General features: G+C 62.1%; 12 protein-coding genes across 12 annotated transcripts in view; 6 read left to right on the plus strand and 6 right to left on the minus strand.

Annotated features, from left to right (window-relative positions):
- The window catches only part of PAN0_002d1114 (uncharacterized protein), a gene marked incomplete at both ends in the record, with an annotated part of 3,327 nt that extends 3,174 nt beyond the window's left edge, over positions 1-153 (minus strand). The window contains one exon of the mRNA XM_014803281.1: positions 1-153. This exon is cut by the window's left edge and continues 3,174 nt beyond it. Coding sequence (XP_014658767.1) covers positions 1-153 — 153 coding nt within the window.
- Positions 154-937: 784 nt separating this feature from the next.
- Positions 938-1,405, plus strand: PAN0_002c1115 (uncharacterized protein; the record flags this gene model as incomplete). Its single annotated transcript, XM_014803282.1, has 1 exon — positions 938-1,405. The coding sequence occupies one exon, from the start codon at positions 938-940 to the stop codon at positions 1,403-1,405; it is 468 nt and encodes a 155-aa protein (XP_014658768.1).
- A 364-nt stretch (positions 1,406-1,769) lies between these two features.
- PAN0_002c1116 (bifunctional 6-phosphofructo-2-kinase/fructose-2,6-bisphosphate 2-phosphatase) lies at positions 1,770-3,380 on the plus strand (the record flags this gene model as incomplete). Its single annotated transcript, XM_014803283.1, has 1 exon — positions 1,770-3,380. The coding sequence occupies one exon, from the start codon at positions 1,770-1,772 to the stop codon at positions 3,378-3,380; it is 1,611 nt and encodes a 536-aa protein (XP_014658769.1).
- Positions 3,381-3,465: 85 nt separating this feature from the next.
- Positions 3,466-4,470, minus strand: PAN0_002d1117 (rRNA-processing protein efg1; the record flags this gene model as incomplete). Its single annotated transcript, XM_014803284.1, has 1 exon — positions 3,466-4,470. The coding sequence occupies one exon, from the start codon at positions 4,468-4,470 to the stop codon at positions 3,466-3,468; it is 1,005 nt and encodes a 334-aa protein (XP_014658770.1).
- Positions 4,471-4,950: 480 nt separating this feature from the next.
- On the plus strand, positions 4,951-7,869 carry PAN0_002c1118 (patatin-domain-containing protein; the record flags this gene model as incomplete). The annotated part of the gene is made up of 1 exon (XM_014803285.1): positions 4,951-7,869. The coding sequence occupies one exon, from the start codon at positions 4,951-4,953 to the stop codon at positions 7,867-7,869; it is 2,919 nt and encodes a 972-aa protein (XP_014658771.1).
- A 301-nt stretch (positions 7,870-8,170) lies between these two features.
- PAN0_002c1119 (peptidyl-prolyl cis-trans isomerase B) lies at positions 8,171-9,351 on the plus strand (the record flags this gene model as incomplete). The annotated part of the gene is made up of 3 exons (XM_014803286.1): positions 8,171-8,627; positions 8,699-8,835; positions 9,040-9,351. 3 exons carry the CDS (start codon positions 8,171-8,173, stop codon positions 9,349-9,351), a joined length of 906 nt encoding a protein of 301 aa, XP_014658772.1.
- A 27-nt stretch (positions 9,352-9,378) lies between these two features.
- Positions 9,379-13,491, minus strand: PAN0_002d1120 (copper-sulfate regulated protein 1; the record flags this gene model as incomplete). Its single annotated transcript, XM_014803287.1, has 1 exon — positions 9,379-13,491. One exon carries the CDS (start codon positions 13,489-13,491, stop codon positions 9,379-9,381), a length of 4,113 nt encoding a protein of 1,370 aa, XP_014658773.1.
- A 1,069-nt stretch (positions 13,492-14,560) lies between these two features.
- PAN0_002c1121 (uncharacterized protein) lies at positions 14,561-17,308 on the plus strand (the record flags this gene model as incomplete). The annotated part of the gene is made up of 1 exon (XM_014803288.1): positions 14,561-17,308. One exon carries the CDS (start codon positions 14,561-14,563, stop codon positions 17,306-17,308), a length of 2,748 nt encoding a protein of 915 aa, XP_014658774.1.
- A 744-nt stretch (positions 17,309-18,052) lies between these two features.
- On the minus strand, positions 18,053-18,544 carry PAN0_002d1122 (uncharacterized protein; the record flags this gene model as incomplete). The annotated part of the gene is made up of 1 exon (XM_014803289.1): positions 18,053-18,544. The coding sequence occupies one exon, from the start codon at positions 18,542-18,544 to the stop codon at positions 18,053-18,055; it is 492 nt and encodes a 163-aa protein (XP_014658775.1).
- Positions 18,545-20,946: 2,402 nt separating this feature from the next.
- On the plus strand, positions 20,947-22,752 carry PAN0_002c1123 (bifunctional purine biosynthesis protein ade10; the record flags this gene model as incomplete). The annotated part of the gene is made up of 1 exon (XM_014803290.1): positions 20,947-22,752. One exon carries the CDS (start codon positions 20,947-20,949, stop codon positions 22,750-22,752), a length of 1,806 nt encoding a protein of 601 aa, XP_014658776.1.
- Positions 22,753-22,867: 115 nt separating this feature from the next.
- On the minus strand, positions 22,868-24,667 carry PAN0_002d1124 (d-lactate dehydrogenase cytochrome oxidoreductase protein; the record flags this gene model as incomplete). The annotated part of the gene is made up of 1 exon (XM_014803291.1): positions 22,868-24,667. One exon carries the CDS (start codon positions 24,665-24,667, stop codon positions 22,868-22,870), a length of 1,800 nt encoding a protein of 599 aa, XP_014658777.1.
- Positions 24,668-25,284: 617 nt separating this feature from the next.
- Positions 25,285-26,146, minus strand: PAN0_002d1125 (DUF757 domain-containing protein; the record flags this gene model as incomplete). The annotated part of the gene is made up of 4 exons (XM_014803292.1): positions 25,285-25,415; positions 25,526-25,600; positions 25,753-25,910; positions 26,004-26,146. The coding sequence occupies 4 exons, from the start codon at positions 26,144-26,146 to the stop codon at positions 25,285-25,287; spliced, it is 507 nt and encodes a 168-aa protein (XP_014658778.1).
- Positions 26,147-26,580: the final 434 nt, after the last annotated feature.

The raw sequence follows: 26,580 nt of genomic DNA on the forward strand, positions 1-26,580 counted from the left end.
CGTGTGCGCTTTTTGTGGGTTGGAGTGGGACGCGTGTCGGCGCGAAGACCAAGTGAGATGGCGCGGGTGGGATGAGCAAGAGGTGATGAAGGCGGCTGAGACTGGACAACCACCCACCGGTTGGATTGGATGAGAGAAGAAAGGGATGGCCATGGCGAGCGTTGACTTATTCACACGCTCACCCACGCTCAGTCAGTTGGAACCGCCTCCGCCTCAGCCTTGACCTTTTGGCTGAGCGTGCCAACCACAGTCTGTGAGTAAGAAGGCCGTTGCGCGCTGCTGAGCCGAAAATCAGTGCAACACTTGCTGGATCGTGATCGGCGCCCGATTGGCTTTTTGCCGACGCGAGCGTGTTTGGAATTCTGCATTTTTGGAGTTGGATTCGCTCTGACATTCTTTCGGGAAGCGCGACCGGCTGAGCATGCACGATGGCGCTTTGTTCGCGAGCCCCTTGCGTCGTGTGTGGCCCCAATGCGAATGCCAAGCAGCCGATGGAGGAGGCTGATGCGCACTGCGTTCCTGCACCTCGTGTTCCTGCTTGCACGCTCGGCAGCGGCTACGTTCCAAAGCGGCAGAGGAAAGCAACGGCAGAGCAGACCATCGAACACAGAAAAAGCAAAAAGCGGCGCGCAAGGAACCACTTTGCAGCTCTTGGCACTCTGCCGCGGGCCGAGGAGGGATACTGTAGATTCATCCATTGGCTACATCTGCTGGCATCGTCCTGTTGGCTCTTTTCTTGCTGCTCGACCATGATCATCGCGCCCGCAAGCTGTTCCTTCTTTGCCTTCGCACCACCACCACCCATCACGGAAACGATCTTCTAAACCCCATCTCGAACAAGAAGCGCGGCTGGACCGGCTCGTATTCGCACATCGTCGAACAAACGCGCGCAGGCCGTCGCCCCATCCCGCAACATCACCAACACAGCCCTCCGACCATGTCGTTGTTGATACGTTGGCTCAGCGCGCTTCTTGCGCTGCTCGCCACCTTGGCCGCTGTCTCCCTCGCCGGTCCGATGCCCGCGTACGACCCCGCCGTCCTCTCACTAACCGAGGGCAACTTTACCAGCTGCACCGACAAGGGCATGTGGCTCGTCGAGTTCTTCTCGCCCTACTGTCCGCACTGCAAGAGGCTCGCACCCACCTGGCGCGACCTCGCCGACGCCGAACGCCACCTGGAGGACTCGTCGGACTTCCACATGGCGCGCGTCAACTGCATTGCGCAGGGCGACCTGTGCTCGCGCAACAACATCCTCGGATACCCGTCCATCGAGCTCTTCCGCGACGGCACCTGGGCAGAGACCTACGAGGGCGATCGCTCCTTCGACGACCTCGACGCCTACATCCAGGCAAGGGCGGCGGATAACCGCAAACTCATCGCACTCACACAGAGGTTTTCAAGCTAGCCATCGCCGCTCGGAGCAAATTTTTTCGAGGTCGCTTCATATGCAGGATGGTTGTCGTCGTCACGAGCTTAATCTATACCCACTCTTTTCATTCGGCTTGTGTTGCGCCCATGTCATATCTACTGAACCATGAGGTGCCCGGTTGAGGGCGAGAGTGACCAAAAAAAGGCGCCGGAACGCGGCGGGAAAATCCGAGGCGCCTCCACACTCTCTGCCGAGGCGCAGATTCGCTGCGGGCCTGTGCGCCCACATTTGAACATCGCTTCCGCCTTCATCCCGCTCGCTATCATTATCCTTTTACCCCGCGCATCCCTTGAACCCCCACCTCCTCCATCGACCATCCTGATACAGGCCCTCTGCAACCATGGCGGCGCCGCTGTACACCACGGCTTCCGGCCAGCTCTACCACGCAGGCAAGATCCTCATCGCCACCGTCGGCCTCCCCGCACGAGGCAAGACGCACCTCTCGCACGCCATCGAGCGCTACCTCACCTGGCTCGGCGTCAAGTCGGGCGTATTCTCGCTCGGCGATCACCGTCGCAAGGTGCTGGGTGGAGCCGACAAGATCCCGCCCGACTACTTTAGCACCGGTCCCAAGAGTGCCGACACCGAGGCGCTGCGCAAACGCATCCTGGACGACTTTGACGATACGGTCATCGACTTTTTCTTCAACCAGGGCGGTCAGGTCGTCGTGTACGATGCCAACAACGGCGTCCAGGCGCGTCGCTATGCCATCCGCGAAAAGTACGGAAAGCTGGGTGTGCACGTCATGTTTCTCGAGAGCATCTGCACCGATCCACGCGTGGTCGAGGCCAACGTACGCAGCGTCAAACTCAGCAGCCCGGACTATGTCAACTGGGACCCGGAGCGCGCGGTGCAGAACTACTACTCGCGCATCGCGGGTCACGAGAGGACGTACGAGCCCATCGAGAATCCAAGCTTCCCTTACATCAAGCTCATCAACGTCGGTGAACAGGTGGTGGTCAACAACATCCAGGGCTACCTCCAGTCGCGCATCGTGTTCTTCCTGATGAACATCCACAACCGTCAGCGCACCATCTATCTCGTGCGCGCAGGAGAGGCGCTCGTCGAGCATCTGTACAAGGCGGATGCCGATCTGTCGTCGCTCGGATGGGACTATGCCGACGAGCTTGCGCATTTCATGGTGAATCTGCGTCGCAAGAAGGCCGGTCTTGCACCCGTCGATGGCCCCACCGCTGCTGGATCCAAGGACGAGTTTATGGAAGCCGACAGCAAGGCGTTTGAAGTATGGACGTCGCAGCGACGGCGCTCTTCGCACACGGCGTATCCGCTCGCCGAGGCAGGGTACAAGGTGATCGAGCGCAGCCAGTTGAGCGAGATGAACCCGGGCGTGGTGGATGGTATGACCATGGACGAGGTTCGGCGACGCTTTCCGGACGAGTACGAGCGCAAGCTGCGCGAACCCTACTCGCACCGCTTCCCGCGTGCCGAGTCGTACCACGACCTATCGGTTCGACTGGAGCCGATCATATTCGAGCTGGAACGTACGCGCAATGATGTGCTCATCATCGGTCAGTCTTCGGTGCTGCGCTGTCTGATTGCGTATCTGCAGGGCTTGCAGCCACACGAGATTCCAAGCATCCAGATTCGCGAAGGAGACCTGATCGAGATCCTCCCCCAGGCGTACGGGGTCAAGACCGAGGTGCATGAATTCTGGGACCCCGACGCACGCCGAAACGAACGCGATGCGGCGTTTGACGACCTCGAACAATCCGCACCCGAAAAGTCGACGATGGTGCATATCAATGAGGCCGTCATGTCCGGGCCCGCTGTGCAACCCGAAAATCCTGCCAGACTCCAGTGGGCAAGACGAAGGAACTCCTCCGGCCGCAGCCCAGAGGGCATCCGTGCCGACCGCGAAGCCATCCGTGAACTCGAGGCACATCTGCGCGAAAACCAGATCAAGGAACACTCTGAATCCGCCGCACTTTAAGACTCACAATACCATTTCTTAATCCCGGAAGAAAGTGTGGATTGCAGCTGTGGGTGAGTGTGCTGTGGGTGAGTGTGCGGGGGATCTACTCTTCGTCGTCCGAGTTGGCGAAAAAGTCGTCGCCCTTGACACCTTCCGCCTGCTCGTCGGCGCTCTCGTCGTCTGCAACCGCTTGCTCCGGCTTGGATTTCGATTTGGACTTGGACTTGGACTTGACTTTTGGCGCCTGCTCACGCGAAGTGGACGCCGACGCACCAGCCTGTGCGGTGGCACGGACGAGTTTGGACCTCGGACCATCCTTGGATGCCAGCTCTACCTCGGGCTCGCTGCTGAGCTGCTGCGACTGGATCGCCTTGCGTACCGTCTCGAGGTGGGCGTACGCCTTCTGTCGGCTCTTGTCGTCCTCGTTCGCATTGGGCGGCACGGGGCCCGAGTCGGCATTGGAAAACAGCGCCACATAACGCAGATCGGGCGGATACTGGACCACATAGTGAAGCAGCTCCCTGAGCTGCTCGAGCGAATCGACGAGGTCCGATTTGGACATCTTGGACGCCTGCTTCTTGACTCGTGCCTGGTCCTCTGCGTCCGAGTCGGAATCTGAGTCGTCCGGCAGCGAGGCGCCGCTCTCGAGCGCGTCGAGGTTGCGCTTGCACCGCGCGATGCGACGCACCAGTTTCTGGCGCTCGACAAACTTGATGCGGTGGTAGCGCGATGCGCGCGACTTTTCCACCTGCCGGCGCGACTGCATCTCCAGATCCGCCTCGAGCGCACGCAGCCGCCGCTCCGCCTCGATCTTGGTGCCCGGCGCCAGGTTGGGCTTGGCCAGCAGCCGCTTGGTCTGTCGGATCGAGCTCTTCAGCTTGGATGCGCCTGGAAGCCCAGAAGATGCCGACGCCTGCGGTTTGTCGTTTCGCGGCTTCTTGTGCGCATGTTGCGGTTTGGGTTTGGATGACGAGGCGCCGTTCGAGGTCGATGTCGAGGGCGCAGTTCGCTTGCGCTTGGATTGTGTGTTGCGCGAAGGCGAGTCGGTGTGCGCAGAATCTGCGCCACCGCTGCGAACCGCAGCTTTGCCCTTGCTGTCCTTGGCCATGGTGTGCAGTCCAAAGCGAGGTGGTGGTGTTCGGAAGGGTCCACCAACGTCCTTAATTCGAGGGAAAAGCTCCTCGGCCTCGTTTGGGGCGAAAAAAACCTCGGCCTGGCAGCCAGGCTGGAGCCATGTGGAGCAATCCTAGGTTGAATCGGAGGTACGATTGCCCGATCTGGCTGCGAGAAAGGCGGCTTGCGGCTGCCGCTGGAGATGCGTGAAAAAGCGCAGGGGCACGATGACGCAGTGGAATGCACGACCCTTGTCACACCTCTTTGGGACTTTGTTGGGGAAGGCGCCGGTGGAGACCTCGCTCCTGCATGCTCGCTCCTGCATGCTCGCTGCTCCACATTCACACTCACTGCCTCCATCATCATCAGCAACACCATTACAACGCTCCTTTCGATCCTCCCTACATCATCCTCCTTCGTCGCCCGTCGGAATGCTGCAATCGCACGCCTACGGCTCTACACCATAGACAGTAGCATGTCGTCCATCTTTCAGCGTCGCAAGCAGCCGGACCCGGCCTCGCTCTCGGCGTCCAACGACAATCCGATTGCAGAGGCAGCCAGCGCCGCCACATCATCAGCATCCCATCGCAACCCGGCGCAATCGACAGATGCCCAGCCATCCACACTAAGGACCGCGACCAAGCGCCGTCGCAGCCTAGGCAACATCCTCTCACCCACCCTCTTCCCACGCAGCCCCGACGAGGAGGATCTCGACCCGCTCCTCACCGCAGACTATGTCGAGTCCGAGCACATCGAGGCTTTCCGCGAGGCTCTCGCACAGGACCTCGGCCAGCAGGAGTACCAGCCCACATCCTCGTCACAGATCACCGGATCCTCCAGCTGGAACGTCTTTGGCTACGGCAAGACGCCCAAGTCGCCCTCGCCCGCAGACAACACCCCGGCACCAGCTGCCGCCGCTACCTTGGCGGAGCCCAAGTCGCCGGCCATGGCAGAGCCGTCCGGAACGCGTGCCTCCAATCCGCGCAAAGTAGGAAGGATCGCCGCCGCCTCCGACTTTGCCCCCATCAACCAAAAGATCTCGCGCAAGTCCAAGCAAAAGAAGGGCGGCATCGTCGACTCGGGCGTGCGCGAAGGCTTCGTGTTCCACGCGCTGCGCTGGCCCCTTCTCATCTTTATCTTTATCGTCATCAGCCTCGAGTTCCTCCTCTACGTCCTCGTTCGTCAGCTCGTCAACCTCATCGAATACTCAATAGCCTGGCGAGGCCAGAAGGGCCAGCTTCGCAAACGCATGCGTGGCGCCACCGACTACGCGCAGTGGAAGGAAGCCGCTCTCGCCCAGGACGACTTCCTCGGCTACGAAAAGTGGAAGACCGAAGACGGCAGCGGCTTCTACGACTGGATCCTCGTCAAGAAAGTCAAGTCGTCGCTCAAGAACTTCCGCGACAAGGACGATGCCGAGAATCTGCTCGGCGTGCTCGACCTCTGCCTGCGCAACAACTTTGCCGGCACCGAAAACTTTCGCCTCTACTCCGAGACCTATCTCGGCACCAAGTACCTCGTGGAGAGCTACCTCGCCGAGATCGAGACCGCGCTCGAGTACATCCAGCAGACCGACAAGATCCCGCTCGACACCAAGCGCAGCTTCTACCGCGCCGTCAGCAAGAACCTCGGCCGCAGCGCTCTCTGCCTCTCGGGCGGCGCCAGCTTCGGCTACTACCACATTGGCGTCGTGCGCGCGCTGCTCGATGCCAATCTGCTCCCCAAGGTCGTCACGGGCACCTCGGCGGGCGGCCTCATCGCCGCGCTCACCTGCACGCGCACCGACGACGAGCTGCGCCGCATGCTCGTGCCCGCGCTCGCCGACCGCATCACCGCATGCGAGGAGCCCTTCTCGGTGTGGGGTCGGCGCGCATGGGCGACGGGCGCACGCTTCGACACGGTGCAGTGGGCCGAAAAGGCGAGCTTCTTCACGCGCGGCAGCATGACGTTCAAGGAGGCGTACGAGCGCACGGGCAAGGTGCTCTGCATCTCGGTCATCCCCGCCGACCGACACTCGCCCGTCAAGCTGCTCAACTACATGACGGCGCCCGACTGCGTCATCTGGAGCGCGTTGCTCGCGTCGGCGGCGGTGCCGGGCATCATGAACCCGGTGTGCCTCATGCAGAAGCGCAAGGGCACGGGAGAGATCGTGCCGTGGAATTGGGGCCATCGCTTCAAGGACGGCAGTCTGCGTGTCGACATCCCGCTGCAGGACCTGCACGCGCTCTTCAACGTCAACTACCCCATCGTCAGCCAGGTCAACCCGCACGTGCACCTCTTCCACTTTGGCTCCAAGGGCTCGCCCGGCCGCCCGACTGCACACCGCAAGGGCAAGGGCTGGCGCGGCGGCTTCATCCTCTCGGCCTCGGAGCGCATCCTCAAACTCAACCTCTCGATGAACTTTAAGATCCTGCGCGACCTCGATCTGCTGCCCGCCATCCTCGGCCAGGACTGGTCGAGCGTGTTCCTGCAGCGCTTTGGCGGCGCGGTGACTATCCTGCCCAAGACGCGCGCGTGGGACTGGGTGCGCATCCTGTCCGATCCGGACCGCAAGGAGCTGGCGCGCATGATGCGCGTCGGCCAGAGCGTCACCTTTCCCAAGCTGCACATGATCGAGAACCGCGTGCGCCTCGAGCGCGCGATCGAGGAAGGGCGCAAGGCGTGCCGCCGCGCTGCACGCGCGAGCAACGGCAAGGGCGCGCGCTCGCCCGGTGCCAAGGTGCATCCGCTGCCTACGCTCGACGGCTCGCGCACGAGCGGTGAGAGCGCACGCCGGTCGCACGAGGCGGCACGCCGCGCGAGCGGCGACGAGGCGCCGAGGAGCATCGCCTCGCTGCCCTCCGACACGGACGGCGAGGACTTCTTTACGAGCAAGGACGTGGCTGGCCTGACCAAGGTGGCGGGCGGCATGGCTGGGGTGCTGCTCGACTCGGCGGTGGGCACGCCCAACAGCGTCGGCGATGCACCCTCGCCCCGGGAGGGCGCAAAGCGGCCCAAGCCGTACCCGACCTACTCGCGCTACCTCATCGATACGCAAGGTACGGGCTCGCGTCCGGACGGCGGGCGCGACGGGGGCGAGGAGATCTCGGACCGTGCGGTGCGTGAATGGCTCGATCGAAGCCATGGCCGAGCGGAAGGCGATGCGGACGCGAATGGAGAGGACGAGGCGCAGGCACAGATGCCCTTCCTCTCGGCGGCAACCCACTCGGAAGGCGTCGCGCGCGGCACACACAGGGCGAGCTTTGGCACAGCGCCGCTGCACCACCGACTGCGCAGTCTGCACGGACATGGCAGCTGGGACGATCGCAGCCAGGACTTTGGCGACGACGACGATGCGGATGCGGCGCTGGACGAGCGTGCCATCTACGAGAGCAGCGGCGATGAGTCCGACTAGATCCGATCAAGCATGACGATTCCATGCATGTTTATTCGCAGACGGTGTTGCGAGTGTGATGTGGTGGTGCCTATGTGTGGGACTTGAGCTATGCGGTGTGGGGCGAGTTTGGGCGGGTTTTACCGCGCGAGAAGAAGCGATTCGTGAGACTTTTGGTGGGTGAGTTGGAAGAAAAGAGGAGTACCGCACTGCGGGCCGCACGCGCGCGTGAGTGAGCTGGTCTTTGGCCCCGAGGCGATGTGTCCGTGCACGGTTGCCGCTTCTGCATTTCTCTCCAACCACCACCTGCCGCACTATCAAGATGAAGGTGCTCTTCAACTTTGTCGTCTTCCTGATTGCGGCGCTCGGCGTCGTCCTCGCCTCTTCTTCCGAGCCCGTTGTGACGCACAAGGTGTACTTTGACATTGCGCACGATGGCAAGGACGTCGGCCGCATCACGCTCGGTCTATTTGGAAACGACGTGCCCAAGACCGCTGAGAACTTCCGCGCCCTCGCCACGGGCGAGAAGGGTTTCGGCTACAAGGGATCCAAATTCCACCGTGTCATCGCCAACTTTATGATCCAGGGCGGTGACTTTGAGCGCGGCGATGGTCGGGGCGGCTACAGCATCTACGGCGGCAAGTTCGACGACGAAAACTTCAAGCTCAAGCACACCGGGCCCGGTATTCTGTCCATGGCTAACGCCGGACCCAACACCAACGGCGCACAGTTCTTCATCTGCACCGTCAAGACCAGCTGGTTGGATAATGTTCACGTCGGTAAGTACCAAACCGTCCAAAATAGAAAAGAGGAGAGACATGCTGATCAGGAATGATTTTGGGTTGTAAAGTTTTCGGAAAGGTGATCGATGGAATGGATATCGTCAAGTACATCGAGAACGTCCCCAAGGGCTACGGCGACAAGCCGAGCAGCGACGTCATCGTCAAGGACGCAGGTGAACTGCCTGCCGCCGGTGGCGAAGAAAAGGTGAAGGACGAACTCTAGATCCCCCCCTCTCCCCCACTCCTACAAGCATCGCAGGGACTTGTTGGAGCGACCTGCTCCCATTGGACAAGTTCCGCATGCAAAGCTGTATGTCCTTCCCTTCTTTCGCCACAACGCTTCGGGTCTTTTTAAATGAAGACAAGACGTATTAAACGATCTTTGCTTCTGTGTGTGACATCTATGCAGGTGGTTCAACCATCGTCGCCCTCTCCTGCCGCAGCCGCTGCTAGCCCCGCTGCTGCTGCAGCAAAGCCGGCCGTGGAAGCGGCGTCGTCGTCGGGCTCGCAGGGGGCGAGTGTGGGCAACAACACGGGCTCGTTCTTCTTCCTGCTGCTGCTCATTGCTGCTGCCGCCGGCGCGTGCGGCGTGTGGAAGCTCGGCGGGATCGAACGTACAAAGACGCACCTCACGCAGCTGGTGCATTCGACAGCCGACCGCATCGCGGCTGCCATCACGCGCACGCGCTACAACGCCATCCCCACCTCCCTCCCCCGCTAGACGCAACTGCATTTCTCGTGCTGGTTTCTACTTGTGCTCCAACTGCTTTGCGAGCTGCTTACTAGGCCGCCAGGTGCGCAGGCTGAGGCTGTTGAGAACCACACTGGTGCTGCTAAACGCCATGGCGAGACCACTGAGCTCGGGGCCCATGGTCACTCCCAACCCCACCAGCGCACCTGCTGCAACAGGGATGAGCACCAGGTTAAACACGAAGGCCCAGGCGAAGTTGGAGGTGACTTTGCGGTGGGTTGCGCGCGAGAGCTGCAGCAGCACGGGGATGGAGAGCAGCGGTGCGGTGCGTGCGAGCAGGATAAAGTCGGCCGACGAGTGTGCGATGCTGCTTCCGGACCCCAGTGCCACGCCGACACTCGCGGCGCTCAGCGCGGGCGAGTCGTTGATACCGTCGCCCACGAAGAGCACCGTTCGACCGCGGGCAGCGCCCAACCACCGCCGCTGGCGTGTGGGGAGCGAGGACTCGGGGTCAGCGGAGGAAAGTCGTTCCACCCACGTCTTCTTGTCGATGGGTAGGACGCCGGCAACCACGCGCGAGGCCGGGATGCCCACTTGCGCAGCCACACTGCATGCCGTGCCCGAGTTGTCGCCCGTCACCATCCACACCTCGGCGGCGTAGCGCGACGAGAGGTGGGCGATCACCCATGCGGCTTCGTGTCGGATCTCGTCGCTCATGGCCAGCGCCAGTGCCACCGCACCTTGTGCGGACGAAGACCATCGCACACCGGTGTAGACTACGCTGTGCGATGCAGCCGACCAGCCGCGCTCGGCGTCGGCGATGTGTGCATCCGGCGTCTCGGCGCCCAGCTCCCGCATCAGGGCGCGGTTGCCCACCAGCAGTACGAACGACTTTGCCGCTCCGTCGACCTCGAAAGTTTGGCGGAACGTCGCGCGCAATCCTTTGCCCGGCACCTCCACCACGTCCTCCAGATTGTACTGCGACGGCAGGGATGGAGTCGCGCTGGGACGCTCGGCGATCCAGGCACGCACGGCACGCGCGTACGGATGCGTGCTGGCCTGCTCCACCAGCTCGATGCAGTGCAGCAGCTGCGCCTCTTGCAGCTCTTCGTCCTGCGCAGCAGCAAAGCGATAATCGGCCACGCCGATCGCATCGCCTTTGGTGATGGTGCCGGTCTTGTCGAACACCACCACGAGCTGGCCGGCGCTGTCAGCCGCCGTGCTGGCGGCCCGGAATGCTTCGCCGCCACCGTTGACGAGGATGCCGTGCTGGGACGCCAGCCCGATGCCCGCAAGCTGCGACGTGGGCGCCGCGAGCCCGATGCCGCACGGACACGCCACGAGCAGGCACGCAATGGCGAACTGGAGCGCATACACGAACCTCGCTCCCGGCTCACCATAGTGCTCCACATGCCTCCTCTGCCAGTCCTCCCCGAGGATGTCCGAGTACAGCAGGGTGCACCACACCGCCAGCACCGCGAGCGAGACGTAGACGATAGCGGGGACAAAGACGCCGGTGATCGCGTCGGCGAGCTGGGCGATGCGCGCCTTCTTGCCCGCGGCCTCGTGCACGACGTCGAGAATTTCGTCGATCACGCATGCGCCCGGCACCACGCGCACCTGGACCACCACGGCGGCGTGCGAAACATTGAGTGTGCCCGCGTAGACCTGTTCGCCAACCTGCTTGGCCACGGGCCGCGCCTCGCCCGAAAGACTGCTCTCGTCGAACAGCGGCGTGGCTGCGGTGCCCAGCACGACACCGTCGAGCGGCGGCGATGCGCCGTGCGGAACGAGCACGAGATCGCCCACATCGAGCAAGTCTACGTCGACCTGCTCTGTGCGGCTGCGCGCCGGCTCGGACGGATCGAGCACGAGCTGGGCGGTGCGAGGCTTCATGCGGCCGAGCTCGGCGACGGCATCGCCCGTCTTGCGCTTGGTCACCGCCTCGAGCACGCGGCCGAGCAGGATGAAGAGCACGAGGAACACCGACACCTCAAAGTACGTCATGTCCATCTGCGCTTCGTCCGCGGGCTGCGGGGTGCGCAGCGCGTCCAGGCCGAGCAGGACGAGCGACGAGGTGTATGCGACGAGCGTGCCGAGCGCAACGAGCACATCCATGTTGCCGAAGCGCAGGAAGCGGTCCGTCCACGAGCGACGCCGCTTCCACATGGCCGACACACTGCGCCACGCCTTGGCGAGAAACAGCGCACCGACGCCGAACTGCACGGGCGTGGCGATGAGCCACATTGCCACCTCGCCCCGCGTCGCCCTGCCCACCACGTACGCCGCCGTCCACCGCCGCAGCGCACTGTGTGGCGAAAGCAGCGGCGCGATCATCGATATAGCCAGCGCCGGCAGGGCAAAGACAGCCGTGATGGCGAGGCGAATGAGGAGGTCGCGCAGCTCTGCCCTTGCGAGCACCGCCGAGCGCGAGGCAAGCGAGGGCGGCGGCGCGTAGCGCGCGGAGAATGTTGGGTCGAGCGAGTTGACCTCGTCGAGGATGGTGCGCAGACGGAGGCGGGATGGCGCGCCCGAGCGGTAGCTGAAGCTGAGCAGCGGCTGCGCGAGCGTGAAGCCGTCGAGATCGTCGTCGGCGACGTCGATGTCCGAGGCGCGCGCGGTGCGGAGACGGCTGAAGTAGCTGCGCACCTTGGCCACGCAGCTCTGGCAGAACATGCCTTGCACCTCGATGCGCACGTGTCGAAACACAGCCCCGTCGGAAGCCGCGCGGGCTTTGCCGGACTCGGGCTGAAGCGTGAGCAGTTCAGCCTCGAATCCGACGTCTTGCACCTGAGCCACCAGCTCGCCAAGCCGAGCTTCGGCCTGGGTCTTGTCGGGGGCCGAGAGGACGACGTCGGCCGACTTGGACATGAGGTCGACCGAAGTGGTGACGATCTGGACCGCGTGGGCGGCGTTGGTCTCGTCCGCGTGCGACTGCAGCGCCGAGCTCACACTCTGCACACAGCTCGCACACGTCATGCCGTGGATGGCGAGCTTGGCCCTCCAGGTGTGCCCGTCCGACTCGTCGCGCTGGCGGTCGGGTGAAGACGAGCGCACGGGCTCGGACTTTACTAGATGCGCTTCGAAACCGGCATCGTCGATCGCCTCGATGATGGAGGGCAGTGCGGATGGATGGGCAGTGACGGTGGCCGAGGCAGAGAGGACGTCGACTTTGATCGAGTCGACTTGGTGGGATGCTTGGGCGCGAACGGCGTTGGTGATGGATTGGGCGCACGACGCGCAAGTCATGCCGGTGATCGAAAGCACGGCGACCACTCGGCGATGAGAGTCGTCTGCATCTTTGGGCTCGTCGTCATTTTGCTGCTGCGAGAGCGAAGTGGCATCTTCCAGTGGAGAAGCGTGATCGGCGTCGCCGTCCCGGCAGGCGCGGCAGACCTGGACGTGTCTGCGCCATCGCTCGTGATGTATGCGCGCCGACTCGGTATCGTCAGCAGCAGTACGGGACCAGGCGGATCGGAGCGTATTGCCGAGCGAGGCTGGCAGCGCGCCGAGCATGGAGCTGCCCTTTATCGATGCGTTGACAGTGTCTGGCAGACTCGAGGCTGCGGCGCTCGTCTCGGAGTGTCGGTAGAGATCCGACGCGTCGAGCATTTGGTTCAAGCCCTGCTTGTAGGCGTAGTCTGCCCCGGAATCTGCAATGACTTTGGAGCGCATGTGATCGACGGAGAAGCCGTCCTGTGCGAGAATCCTGGCAAGCTCCTCGAGGACGCGCCGCAGACGCTTTGCCGCCGCTCGTGCGGGGCCATGAGAGCCTTGCGGAGCATGTGCGCCATCCTCCGAGTCGGAGGGTGCCACCTCAAGGTCGATGGTGACGGTGCGGTGGATGAGTGAGGTGTCTGCGTTAGAGATGGCGATACGGCAGGCCGGATGGATGTCGAGGCTGGCGACCAGGCTGGAGAGGTGCGAGATGCACGAGGGGCAGTGGATGTCTGGGCAGACCGCGTAGACTCTGACGGTGAGCGTCGAGGCGTGACGGCTCGAGCGGGCAAGATTGTGCGAGGAGACCGCAGCTGCATGGTCTCGCCGTGTGATGAGCGGCTGATCCGAATCGTCCAAAGTGCCATTATCGATGGAGCGGTATGGCGTGGGAAGGGCGCGGCGCTCGTCATGGCTAAGCAGCGGCTGTCGCTCAGCTTGACTGCATGCCATGATGGGATGCTGCGAGCGAGGCGCGCGATTCGACGCTGCTGAGTGACTGGTACGAGGGGCCTTTGAGGGAGGCGATTGCGTTCCGGTCTTGGAGCAGCATCTGCCTTTATTATATGAGAGGTTCCGGCTTGCCGAAAAAGGAAGGGACCCTGCCGGCGCCTTTCTCAAGCGATCAAAAAAGGAGCCGAGCCGGAACTTTGCGCGATTTTCGCCGGTCTGCGCGATTTTCGCCCTCACAGCTCTTGGCTCGGCCAACCGTACAAGAGCCGGCCGTCACACTAGCATAGATTCGCTGCAGTCATACCGGTTAGAGAGACCTGCAGCGGCACTATGCTGAGCTTCTGCCAGCCGGCCGAATTGCAGACGGCACCCATCCGATGCCGTCAGGACTTGCCCAACTTCCATTTGCACGATGTCCTCTCGGACGTGACAGAGCAAGAGCCTCGGCGAGGCATCGCTAATCTGCCCGATCCGCCATTTCTCGGCTCGGTGTGTTGGTCTCCGATAAAAAAGCGTTTTGCGGAAAAGAAAAGTGTTGGTCGGGGGCTCAGCACACACACATGCACCGGCCGCTGGGTTGCTTGGTCGGTGGGTCGGTCGGTTTGGCGCTGAGTGGAGCCTCGTTGGAGGATGGAAGGCCGTCCCCAAAGCTCCTGGTCTTTGCATCGGGCCGAACGGGCAATTTAGTGCGCTGTCCAGTGGGTGTGCCAGAGCGAGCAAAGTGTCAAGTGCAGCCAGCGTAAAGTGCAGCGCAAAGTGGGACGGCAGCCACGCCGCTTTGCCTAAGCTGTTGAGTTGGTGATTGGATTTCGACACACATGCGCAGTCACACTTTCTAGCTTCGACCTGTGCCAGCCAGCCCTTTGTCCTCGTCACCTCATCCACCTTCAGCACATCGCCGTCTTCGATCGCATCAACCGCCACGCGCCGCTCGCTCTGCGTCGTCTTCTGCTTTCACCACCTCACCCACCTGGATCGCTCTCGGCCGCCTAACACACCGCACAGCAACATGCGACACACCTCCTAGAAACCCCCACACCCCCGCTCCTCAGGCTAGGATACAGGCACCATGCCGTCCACCGCACACGCAGCGGCTCACCGCCCGCCACTGCACTCCACCTTGTCACCGGCGCAGCACCACGACCTAAGCCTCGAGCTCTTCCATCGCTTCATGACCTACGAGACATCATGGAATCAGGAACGCTCGCCGGATTATGCGGATCCACCAGCTTCACCCGACGCCACGCTCCGATCCTGCTCGTCGCCCACCTTCTCAGCCACGTCAGGCCTGCCCATTCCTGATCCTCGCCGCGAGATCCGTGCCATGCCTACAAGAAAGTCACAGTCTTCTGCGTCAACACGTCCCTCGGCATTCCCAGCCGTCCCAACCGCCCTCCCACACCTGGTCGCCGACGAGGAGACAGCATCGTCCAGCACGCCTTCTCATGCATCTCCAAAGACGCCAGAGCGCCTCTCCAACGGTGCAGCAGCCGCATCCAATCATGGCCGTGCTCCGCCTACAGACCCGCATGCTCTCTCGAGTCAATTCCAACAGCTCAGCGTCCAGCCAAGCCACCATCCGTCCTCTCACAAGTCGCCGCACGCTTCTCACCACCTCGCCGACACCTCGGCCACGACGGCCGCCTTTCGCTTCCCTACCCTTCCGTCCAAACTGACCGACGAGAGCTACCACTACCGCCAGCGTGCTGCACACTTTATCCTGCTCTGGAGCCAGGAGGCCGCTCCCGAACGCCTCTCCGCCTTCAACCGTCGCGCCCTCCCACTCGTCGGCAACCCCTCGGCTACAATCAACCCCACACGCAAAGACGCTGACCGCCGCACCATCCTCGGCGGTCTTCCTGCTCCCGGTGCCACTTTCGACAAATCCTTCGCTCCCACTGCGGGGGCGGACACGGACAGCGTCGACTCGCACCACCACGAGCTCGACTCGGACGACGACGCCCAAGTCGATCAAGACTGCCTCGACTTTGACGCCTGCCAGGCCGCACATCTGGGCAACAACAAGAAGAAGCGCAAGAGCAGCCGCTTCAGCCACCCGGGCCCCTCGGGTCCTGCCCTCCTCACCACCAGCAACACCAGCACCAAACAGCCCGTCTCCAACGCCTCCTTGCCTGACCAAGCTTCCACACGTCCAGCCTCCTCGAGCACAGATCACCCACGTCGGGATCGTGCACTGAGCGACAAGACCAACACCCTCGCCCACGAAGCAGCGCCAGCATCGCTTGACCATGACAAAGACTCGCCGCATGATGAGCTCGGCGGAGCCTCGAGCACACAAGCACAACCAAGTGCTTCACCCTTGCGCCTGCCCCCACGGCGCTCGGCAGGCGAGCACCGCCGCACTCTGCTGCGCAGCAGGATCCGTCTTCGCCTTTCCCATGCCATCCTCAAGCGCAGACTCGACATGCTGGAAGCAGACGCGCGCGCGCATCGAGAGTTGTCAGAACGAGCCACACATGCTCATCCGTCCACGCCCGCTCCGCCCGACCAAGGAGCATCCCACTCGCCAGAGCGGCGCATGCCGCCCAAGCGCATCTCCAAGGCCGGAAAACGAGCGCAGGCCATTCGCGGCGCAAACACGTCCGTCAAACCACTCACCATCGCAGAGATCCGCGCCAGAACCGCAGCTGCCGCCGCCTCGGGCAGTGCACCCAGCAACCAGGATTCGTCGCAACTGCAAGCATCGCCGCGCCCGCAAGCCTCGCCGCAACGCCGTGCAGTCTCGCCCGCAGCAGAGCGCATCAACAGCCGCGACACACCTTCCAAGGCCGGAGCGCCGTCCAAAGCCGAAGGTCGGACCAGCAGACGTCCGTCGCGCTCGAGTGCCGAGCCTGTGCCCCGGCCAGTTGAGCACGTGGAACAGGTCAAGCCTGGCGTGGTGCCGCCGGCGGGCAAGTTCCAGTTCCGCATGGCCTCGGCGGTCTCGCTGCGCCTGCGCGAGGTGCGCTCGCAGCTCGATGCGGCCACCCGCAACCTGTTTCACTCGGCCGATGGCGGCGTGCCGGCGCCCATCGAGGCGCCGCCTGCTGTTCACAGTGGCACCGTGTCCGCGCCGCAAGGTGCACAATCCGAGTCGCGACAGCGCGAGCCGCTGGCGTGGGACGAACTTCCGCCGTGGGTGCAAGGCGCGCTGACGTACCAGCAGCAGCAAGCCGACACAGACGCCCGACTCGCGCGCTCCTCGCCGCGCCCTGCAATCGCTCGCGAAGCCAAACTGGCGCCGCCTCCCACCTCGCAAGCAGCACCACCACGGGCAGAGCCGCGGACGACAGCTGGCAAGACGAAGGCAGCGGCGGGACGGCGGAACGCGCCGCGCAAAGCAGCAGCCGAGCCTGCGCACCAGCACGGCTCCGGGTGTCGGCACGGACACGGGCACGGGCACGGGCACGGGTCGTCGCGTGCGCACGGCACCGGCTCGGCGTTGTTCACTGCCGACGACTGGATCTGTGTGTTTTGCGAGTACGAGCTGTACTATGGCGAGACGCCGCTCATGCTGCGTGCGTGCCGGAGCCGCAAGAAGCTTGTGCAGGGCAAAGCTAGGGCCAAGGGCAAAGGGCGGGCTGCGGGGGCGAAGGCGGCGAGCGAGCGCACTGCTGCGACGAGTCATCATGATCATGGGCAGAGTGAACAGGCGGGGCACTCGTGCTGTGGACACGACCATGCGAGTACGGCAGGGTCGGACGGGTATGGCGGGTATGGAGGGAGAAGTGGCGGTGGTGGGCATGCGCATGACGAGCGCGACCGATGTGACTGCGGCAACTCGATCCACTCGAGCGACTTTGACGACGACCATTGAACTTTCATCACGCACGGCAGAAGGTGCCGTGCCTCGGCATTTGCATTCGTAGCATCCACATTAGATTCGCACACACTGCATCATACACACACACATACACACATTGCAATTTTCGAACAACGGCATTTTAGCATTGCGTCTTTTCGCTGCGGTGGGTCTAGATTCGGGTTGCGTCGCGCGAATGAAGCGTAGGAGTGAGGAGGTGATGGCGATTCAGTTTGACATTGGGAGGTCTTGTTTCTCACCGACTTGGCGCTCGTCGACTTGGGCGTGGGATGTTCTCTTCTCGACGACACTCTCAACACCAAGACTTGCTGACCTCTGATCACACTCTCACACCTTGGACGTGGACAGAAAAGCGTAACTCGAAAATTAGGGGTGAGCAAGATACAGAAAAAGAAAGAACGTCTACGCAGTAGACGTGTGGGTAGTTCGCGGCACAGCCGCACCTCTCCGGTGGGTGCGCACATCGAAGCATCCCTCCAAAGGGGAGCTATACAAAAGAAAGCAAGACAGTGGAACAGCGAAACAGCGAAAGGTGGAAGCGAAATGGAGAAAGGCGTTGAAGGTTTTCCGGTGACGTTTGGAGGGATCCGAAGCGGGGTTGAAGATTTGTCGGTGGGTGGAAATGAAATGGAGAGCCGGGAGCCGGGAAGGAGTGGGGGTTATGCAGGAGGCTTTCGCTCCCACTTCTGTCATACACCGCCTTGTGTACATCGGCTTGTTCGTCCTACACCTCCTCGTCTAGTCCTTGGTGAAGAGCTTGAAGTGGATTCCTTCGATAACACCTTGGCTGAGCGGTGCAAGCTTCTTGAAGACAGACCGAGTCGCATCGAAATGCCCCCATTCACAGCCGGCGCAGTAGTCGACGATTTTGGCGGACACCATCTTGCCGTTGTAGTGAAGGTGGACAGTCTCGCCGCACTTGCCGTAACCGCCGTTCTTCTTGACGGCGACGACGGCCGAGTTGTCGGTGGGGGTAGGCCCGCCGCAGGCAGGGTTGTCGAGCTGGTCGCCTGCGTACCAGGTGACTTTGCCGGACTTGGATACCCAGTCGCGAGACTCAAGGTCGGGAGAGGAAGAGTCGACGGCGCGGGCGGACAGCTCGACGTGGCGCGCCTTGCGCTCGAACGAGCGCTCGCCAAGGACGTGCAGACCAGACTCGTTGGTGTCCACGGTGGCCGAGACAGCAGCTGCTGCCGAAAGAAGTGCAAGGACGGTCGTGGTGAACTTCATGATGATGTGGTTGGTGCGGGTTTGAACTGAAGCCACAGCGGTGGGTGTCGGTGGTAGGACGAAAGGACGGTATAGGCAGTACTGGCCAGAGTACGCTTAAGACGGGGTAGGAACAAGTCGTCTAGGTGGAGCGGAAAGGATAGGACGGAGAGGAGGATGTGGTTAAAGGGACAGTGAAGGAGGCAAGGAGCGGAGGTACCGATAGGGCGAGGGGAGAGGAGGGCGAAAGCACAAAGGGAAGGGAAGGGAAGGCGGTGGGCCGCCTCATTCACACGTCTTTGCTTCATTTTTGGCGGCGTTGTGCAGATGAAGTTTTGGCAGTGCGGCGTCCATTGTTTGTGTGCATCCGCCACTAACTTCTCCCCCTCGCTTGGCTTGTCCCTTCGCTCGATCGTTGCTATCAACACGAAGCTCGCAGAAGCCCCGTTGCAGCGCTCCCGCGCTTGGCTAGGATCGAAAGAGCGAAGTCGGGGTGTAATGTTCTCGATGGCGTCACGATACGATTTCGAAGATTCGAAGCGGCGTGGCCGGCGGCAAGCGGGTGACCAGCTGCAGGTATGTGTGGGCACTTGCAGCTCAGGTGCAGCGCAAATGAAATGGGAAGCCAACGACGGGCGTATCGAGGTGAAAGGCCGATGCGGCTCGCTTGGATTCCCGGTGCATATCCTGACCATACCAACATCGACCACGTTTGCACCATTCGAGACAGGAACAATAGCACAGGGGCCGGGGGAACATTCTGTCCAGCCGTAGCATTCATTGCTGAGACTCAGCCGCCGCCCGCCTGGCCACATGCTCTCCGGGGAAAGGGGATCAAGGGAGTTTGATTTTCGTGCTGCGGACTCGAGTGGAAGAACATGCGAAGATCGAAGCCCGTCTTGATTGTGCGTTGCTGGGATGCCGACAGCACAAGCGAGCTCGCATCACAGGTGACAGTACACCATGCGATCGGCAGCTCGCATCAGGCTTCAGGAGCACTGTGGCGTAGGGCTGAGGCAACCGAAAAAGGCACAAAGGCACAAAGGCACAACCACTCGGTTCGCTTGTTGCTCTGAAAAGGGGGGGTGCCTGCCAATTTCGGTGACAGCGGCAACTTTGGCGGCGGCACGGCTCACAACAGCCGTGGGGCCGAGCCGCCGAGGCGGCCAATACAAAAAGTCTGAAAGCCTGCGCAATTGGCGCTCGGCATGCTGCGATTCAAATTGGGATTGGCGAGCATGTGGACGTTCGCGGTCGAGCATCTGTCGATCGATCTGCAGCCGAAGCTTTCTTTTTCCTTTTCCTTTCTTTCCTGCTGCCCTCCCTCCGCCTTTGCAGGTCCGGCGCGCGGAGCTCACTTCCAAAAAGACGCCGGACGTGCCTGTGCCTGTTTCGGCACGCTTTGAACATCTCCTCTCTCTCTCTCTTGCTCGTTCGTGCTCGTCATCCATCTTGCCTCCCAATGCGAGCGGGATCGATGGACAATCGGTCGATTTGTGTTCGTGACAAGATGGCACCCCAGATCTTGTTGGCGTGCCATCACTTACTGGACATCAACTCAGCGCCCGATGTCTCACTTTGCGAGATTGTGAGACAGCCCCCCGATTTCTTCCAGACTCGCCCTCATCCTCGGGGCAACCTCGGGTCTCTTCAGCGACGAGGTCGACAGTGAGTTGAGTGGTGTCCGAGCGACCATGTGGGCGCACAAGGCTCGCCCGCTTTGAAGCCGGGCCGGAGCCGCGTGGCTCACGTAGAGATCGGGGTGCATCGGGCGGTCTAGCTTACAACGCATGACAAATCGCCACTTCGGAAGAAAGGCGTTGGGAATTTCAGCTAGCTTTCTCGCCACTCCATTCCGCAAAAAATAGACCACCGAAAATGAAGGCGATTAATGTCGGTCATACTGTATCGCCAGATCCAGCCTGAACAAAGCCGAACAGATGCTGCATGGGCAGATGGTCGATCCAAGGCTCACACGCCGGTCCCCAGCTAAGGATGTGCCATGGCAGACAGGGGAGGCCGGCTGCCTTCAATCGCTGTAGCGGGGTGGCAAACGTGCCCGATCTGATTGGCGCACTTCCACGAGCTATCTCTGCCTAGCCGCTTTCGACGCACGGACAACCGAAGGCGCGCGACTGATTCCGAGTCAGTCGGGCCCAACAGGAAGAAGAAAGCGGGTGCAAAAAAAAGTTGCTTCGACCCACAAACGAGGGGAAATTTCCAATCCGACCAACGAGAGCCCGCAGGAGACTGCTCCAGACCTCCACCCCAAACCAACCCCAGAGCCTCTTCCTCTCCCCCGCTCAATCCGCCTGCAGTCCGTCGGTGCGTTGACCGGGCATCTGCTATTCGACTCGGACTCGAGCCGCTTCGCCATCCCTTCACACCACCATCCCTCACCCTCCCCCGCACAGACTTGCACCATGTCTGCCTCTCAACCCATCGCCATCCTGTCGGTCTACGACAAGACCGGCCTGCTTGACCTCGCCAAGGGCCTCCACGCCCTCGGCGTCCGTCTGCTCGGTTCCGGAGGTACCGCCAAGCTCGTCCGCGAGGCCGGTCTGCCCATCGGTGACGTCTCGGACATCACAAAGGCTCCCGAGATGCTCGGCGGCCGCGTCAAGACCCTCCACCCCGCCGTCCACGGCGGCATCCTCGCCCAGACCTCCAAGCCCTCCGACGTAGAAGACCTCAAGGCGCAGAGCATCGAGCCCATCGACGTTGTCGTTTGCAACCTCTACCCCTTCGAGGAGACCATCGCAAAGGAGCCCAAGCCCTCCATCGCACAGGCCACCGAGGAGGTCGACATCGGCGGCGTCACCCTCCTCCGCGCCGCCGCAAAGAACCACGAGCGCGTGTGGGTCCTCTCCGACCCCAAGGACTACGCCAAGTTCCTCGACAACTACAAGAGCTCCAACGCAGACGCCGCCAAGGCCAACCGCAACCTGCTCGCCGTCAAGGCCTTCTCCCAGACCGCCCACTACGACGACGCCATCAGCAACTACTACCGCCAGCAGTACGCCAGCCTCGCCTCCAACTCCACCGACGTCGTCCAGCAGCTCCCGCTCCGCTACGGCGCCAACCCGCACCAGAAGCCCGCCCAGGCCTTTGTCACTGCAGGTGAGATGCCCGTCAAGGCGCTCTGCGGCTCGCCCGGCTACATCAACTTCCTCGACTCGCTCAACGCCTGGGCGCTCGTCCGCGAGCTCGCCGAGGCCACCGGCCTGCCGGCCGCCGCGAGCTTCAAGCACGTCTCGCCCGCCGGTGCCGCCGTCGGCGTGCCCCTCACCGAGCTCGAGGCCAAGGCGTTCTTCGTCGACGACCTCGGCGCGCTCTCGGGCCTCGCCACCGCATACGCGCGTGCGCGCGGCGCCGACCGCATGTCGTCCTTCGGCGACTTTATCGGCCTCTCGCACCCCGTCGACGTGCAGACCGCCAAGATCATCTCGCGCGAGGTGAGCGACGGCGTGATCGCGCCCGCGTACGAGCCCGAGGCGCTCGAGATCCTCTCCAAGAAGAAGGGCGGCAAGTACTGCGTCCTGCAGATCGACCCGCAGTTTGAGCCGTCGGACATCGAGACGCGCACCGTGTACGGCGTCCAGCTGCAGCAGCGCCGCAACGACGTGAAGATCACCAAGGATCTCTTCACCAACATCGTGTCCGACAACAAGGAGGTGCCCGAGCAGTCGCAGCTCGACCTGCTCGTCGCCACGCTCGCGCTCAAGTACACCCAGAGCAACTCGGTGTGCTACGCCAAGAACGGCCAGGTCATCGGCCTCGGTGCGGGCCAGCAGTCGCGCATCCACTGCACGCGTCTCGCCGGCAGCAAGACCGACAACTTTTGGCTGCGTCAGCACCCGCGCGTGCTCAGCCTCCCCTTCAAGAAGGGCACCAAGCGTCCCGAAAAGTCCAACGCCATCGACCTCTTTGTCGAGGGCACCGAGAACCTTTCGGCCGAAGAAAAGGTCGAGTGGGAGGCCGTGTTCGAGCAGGTGCCTGCGCCGCTCAGCGCCGACGAGCGCAAGCAGCACGCCGACCAGCTCACGGGCGTCGTCTGCGCCAGCGACGCCTTCTTCCCCTTCCCCGACAATGTCCACCGCGCAAAGAGGAGCGGCACCAGCTTCATCGTCGCCCCCGGCGGCTCCGTCATGGACGACGCCTGCGTCGCCACCGCCAACAAGTACAACATGGTCGTCGTCAGGACCAACCTGCGTCTCTTCCACCACTGATCTCCCCGCGTACATTCCGCTTGCACCTTTTCGACGTCTCAACACGTTTTTCTTCTTTGAAATTGACACTGTACTTTCGGGCTCTACTACAAACCGGGGACATTGCGATGAGGGTCTACGACGACGCGGTGGCGGCAGGGTGCGGGTACAGCTTGCCGGGGTTGAGCAGGTTGTTGGGGTCGAGTGCGAGTTTGATGGCCTTCATGACGCGGATGGTGGCGGCGGGCAGCTCTTTCTCGAGGTACTCGATCTTGCCCATGCCCACGCCGTGTTCGCCCGTGCACGTGCCCTGGAGCTTCTGCGCGCGCTCGCATAGTCTTCCGACCACCTCGGTGGTGGTTTGGAGCTCCTTGGGATCCGATGCGTTGAAGGGGATGAGCGCGTGGAAGTTTCCATCGCCCGCATGGCCGACGATGGCCGTTCCCGTAAGTCCCGATTCTTGGAAGTCCTTTTGCGACTCGCGCACGAGCCTGGGAAGTGCCGAGATGGGAACACACACATCGGTGGTCCACACCTTGACACCCGGTGCCTCGTTGGTAGCAGCCACCGCCCACAGTGCAGCCTTGCGCCCTTCCCAGATCTTGGCGGCTCGCTCCTTGTCCGTCTCGAACTCGACGCTCTCGCGGCGCGCACCGAACTTGACACTCGCGCGAGTGATGGCCTCCTTGGCTTCGGCCACCGCCGCTTCGCCTCCACTCAGCTTGAAGAAGAGCGAGTCCTTTTCGTCGTACTTGCGGCCGCACAGGTTCGACTCGTTGATCGACTGGATCATTTTGTAGTCGAGCAACTCGATGCACTGCACGGGCACGCCCGACAGCAGGATCTCGTTCACCGTCTGCGATGCCGCCTCCACGTTCGGGAAACTCGCCACGGCCACTGCGTCCGACGGCATCTTGGGCGCCAGTCGAAGCGTCACCTCGGTGACAATGCCCAGAGTGCCTTCGGCACCCACGATGATCTTGCCAATGTCAAAGCCCGCCGAAGACTTGCGTGCACGTCCGCCGCCGCGCGTCGAGATGATCTCGCCGTTGGCAAGCACCACCTTCATGTCGAGAAAGTGCTCGCCACGCGCAGTGCCATAGCGCACCGCATTGGTGCCCGAACAGCCCGTGCCGATCATGCCGCCGATCGTAGCGCCTGGGCCGGGATCAAGCGGGAAGAAGAGCTGGTTGCCATTCTTGGCGCAGTACTGGTTCACCGTCTCCCATCCAATGCCCGCCTGCACCACAATGTCGCCGTCGGCCGGGTGGAAGGCAATCACCTTGTCCATGCGGCTCATGTCGATCGAGATGCCCGCAAATGGCGCAATGTAGTGGCCCTCCAGACTCGTTCCGCCAGAGAAGGGCACAATGGGCATGCGATACTTGTTCGCGATGCGGATCACTTGCTGCACATCCGGAGTGTCGCGCACATACACCGCCACCGAAGGTTTGGTGCCCTCCGACGAGCTGCGGTGGCCGTTCTCGTCCAGACCGCGGCGCTCGAGCTCGTCTTCGTCCGTGGTAACAAAGTCGTCCCAAGCTTCACCTTGCGAGGTGAAATAGGCCTTGAGCTCCTCGATCGCCGCCTCAAAGTCCTGCTTGCTTCCATACTCGAACGGCAGCTGCGGATTGCTGTACGAGTATTCGCCGCTGCTGATCACCGCCTTGGGTCCGTCGAGTTGAAGCTTGCTGTCACGCTGGGAGAGGTAGTATGCGTTGGCTCCCAGTCCAACTGCGAGCAGGCCAAGTGCAAGATTGCGGTACGAGCCCGCGGTTGCCGAGGCGCTGCCGGACGCACTGCCAGTGTTTGGAGCGGAGACATTCTGGCGCGGCGCGGAGGTGGTCAAAAGACGGCATGTGGACGAAGTAGCGGACGTGGACGGGCCGCGGGCTGCGCCAAATGCGCGCGCGGAGAAACGGCGTGCAAAGACCATCTTGCAGACCGTACAAAGGACAAGGGGGATGTTGATGGAAGAGAAGAAAAGTTCGAGAGACGGTCGCCTTTTGAGTGCGAGCGCAGGTGAGTGCTTTGCTGGAGCTGACTCTGGATGATGGGCCACGGTCGGGTTGGTCGGTCAAGTGGTTCTGGTGGCGGCAGAGTGCTGGTTGGGTGCGGGGCTCGGCACCACCACCACCAGCTTCTCGGCCCCCCACATTTGGCAGGTCAGGTCCATGCTCGGCGTCTAATTCCCCGTTCAGAAGTCCGGAACGGCCAACGCCGCCTTCTGCGAGGGTTTTCCGAAAATTGCGTCCCTGACATAGGTCTAACACCCGAATTTAGGTGCTCACGCTCTCCCGTTTCTCCCGCCTCCTTACGTTCGCCTCGAGTCGCATGTGCTGCCACCACACGATGTGACGTCCTGCATCTACGCACAGATCAGCGAGCTCACTCGAGGCCGAAGTGGACGGGCTCCGCATACGACACAACAGGAGGGCCAATGTGCAGCCAATGTGCAAGACGACTCAATCGTGTCTGTTTTTGGGGTGGTATTCAGGAAAGAAGCTGACGAGGGACAACCGCTCTCGATGCTGGAGCGAAGGATGCTGGCTTTCACTTGGAGCTGGAAGCAGCCTTCTTGGCCTTCTCCTTGGCAGCCTCCTTCTGGGCCTTTTCGTAGACCCAGTCGTTGAGGCCGCGACGGCAACGTGCGATCTCGTAGACGTAGAACTGAAGGCGCGTGACTGTGCATTGTTTGGTCGGGACGTTATAGTGAAGGGCAGCTGGTCAGCTTTGGATCGATGCGAGGATACGGCAAGAGCGACTGGTGTTGGAAGAAGAGTGCAAGACTTACCGAAGGTGGTATTGAACTGCGTGTACTCGTCGGAGGCGTCGGTACGAATCAAGGTACCAAAGTTGAAGTCGGCGACTGGTGAAAGCGCAGAAAGACAGATAGGAATAGAGTCAGTCTTACGTCCTGGGAGATCGTGCACGTGGACGGCAAGCTCAGAAAGGCGAGCGAGCCCGCGACACGAGGCCGAAATGAGGACCTGTTGAGGCCGGTTCGGTGCAAATGCTCACCCTTGTTCTCGTACTTGTTGATGAAGACACGCCACTTTTCCTTGCCTGCAGGGCTCTTCATGGCCTCCTCGTCGACCTTGAGGACGGACTTGGGGTCGGCCGACTCTGCGAATTCTGGGAAGGTGGCCTGGAAGTCTTCGTACATCTCATCGTCGAGTCTGCCGAGGTGCAACGCAATGGGACAGGGTCAGCTTCCGGCCACTCGAGAGAGAGTGCTCATAGCGCTCGCCATCATAGCGGGTAGAACCTACTTTGTCAAGCGGAGGGACGAGGGCTTGATCTTCTCCAACAGGTTCCAGTAGGTCTGAGCGTGCTCGACACATCGGACGGCCATCTGCTTCTCGATTTCGGGCAGGTTCTGCGCCTTGTTGGCGTCAAACGTTCCGGTCGACATGTTGATATGAGTGTTTGTGGGGTGAGCACCTGTGTGTGGTTGAGTTGCGAGCGCGGCGGTGGTTGAGACGATGCTGCAGGTGATGGCACGGTGGGAACGGGTAGCGCCGTGACGGGGAGGGGGCGTGCGCTCGAGCAGCCTCTCGAAAAGTGCAACTGCAGCGGCACTGCAAGTGAGGCTAAGCGGAGCCGAAACCTTGTCGGCTGGCCCTGGCCCTTGCGTGGTTTGGCGGGTGTGCGCGCGCCGTCCCTTTACCGCCACGTCGACTCCTCCTGTTGGTTTCGGGCTCTGTCACTTTGGAAGAAGCGCAAAATTGTTAGACCCTCGTTTTCAAATTTTTGCGATCAAGAAGCATCGGGAACAGTATCGGTGATCAGGGGTCCGCCCCCCAGGGATAGTCGCCCGGTCGCGCGTGAAATGCACGAGTTGGGCTG

This window comes from Moesziomyces antarcticus (assembly GCF_000747765.1).
Source record: "Moesziomyces antarcticus DNA, scaffold: scaffold_v10002, strain JCM 10317, whole genome shotgun sequence".
Classification (NCBI taxonomy): Eukaryota; Fungi; Basidiomycota; class Ustilaginomycetes; order Ustilaginales; family Ustilaginaceae; genus Moesziomyces; species Moesziomyces antarcticus.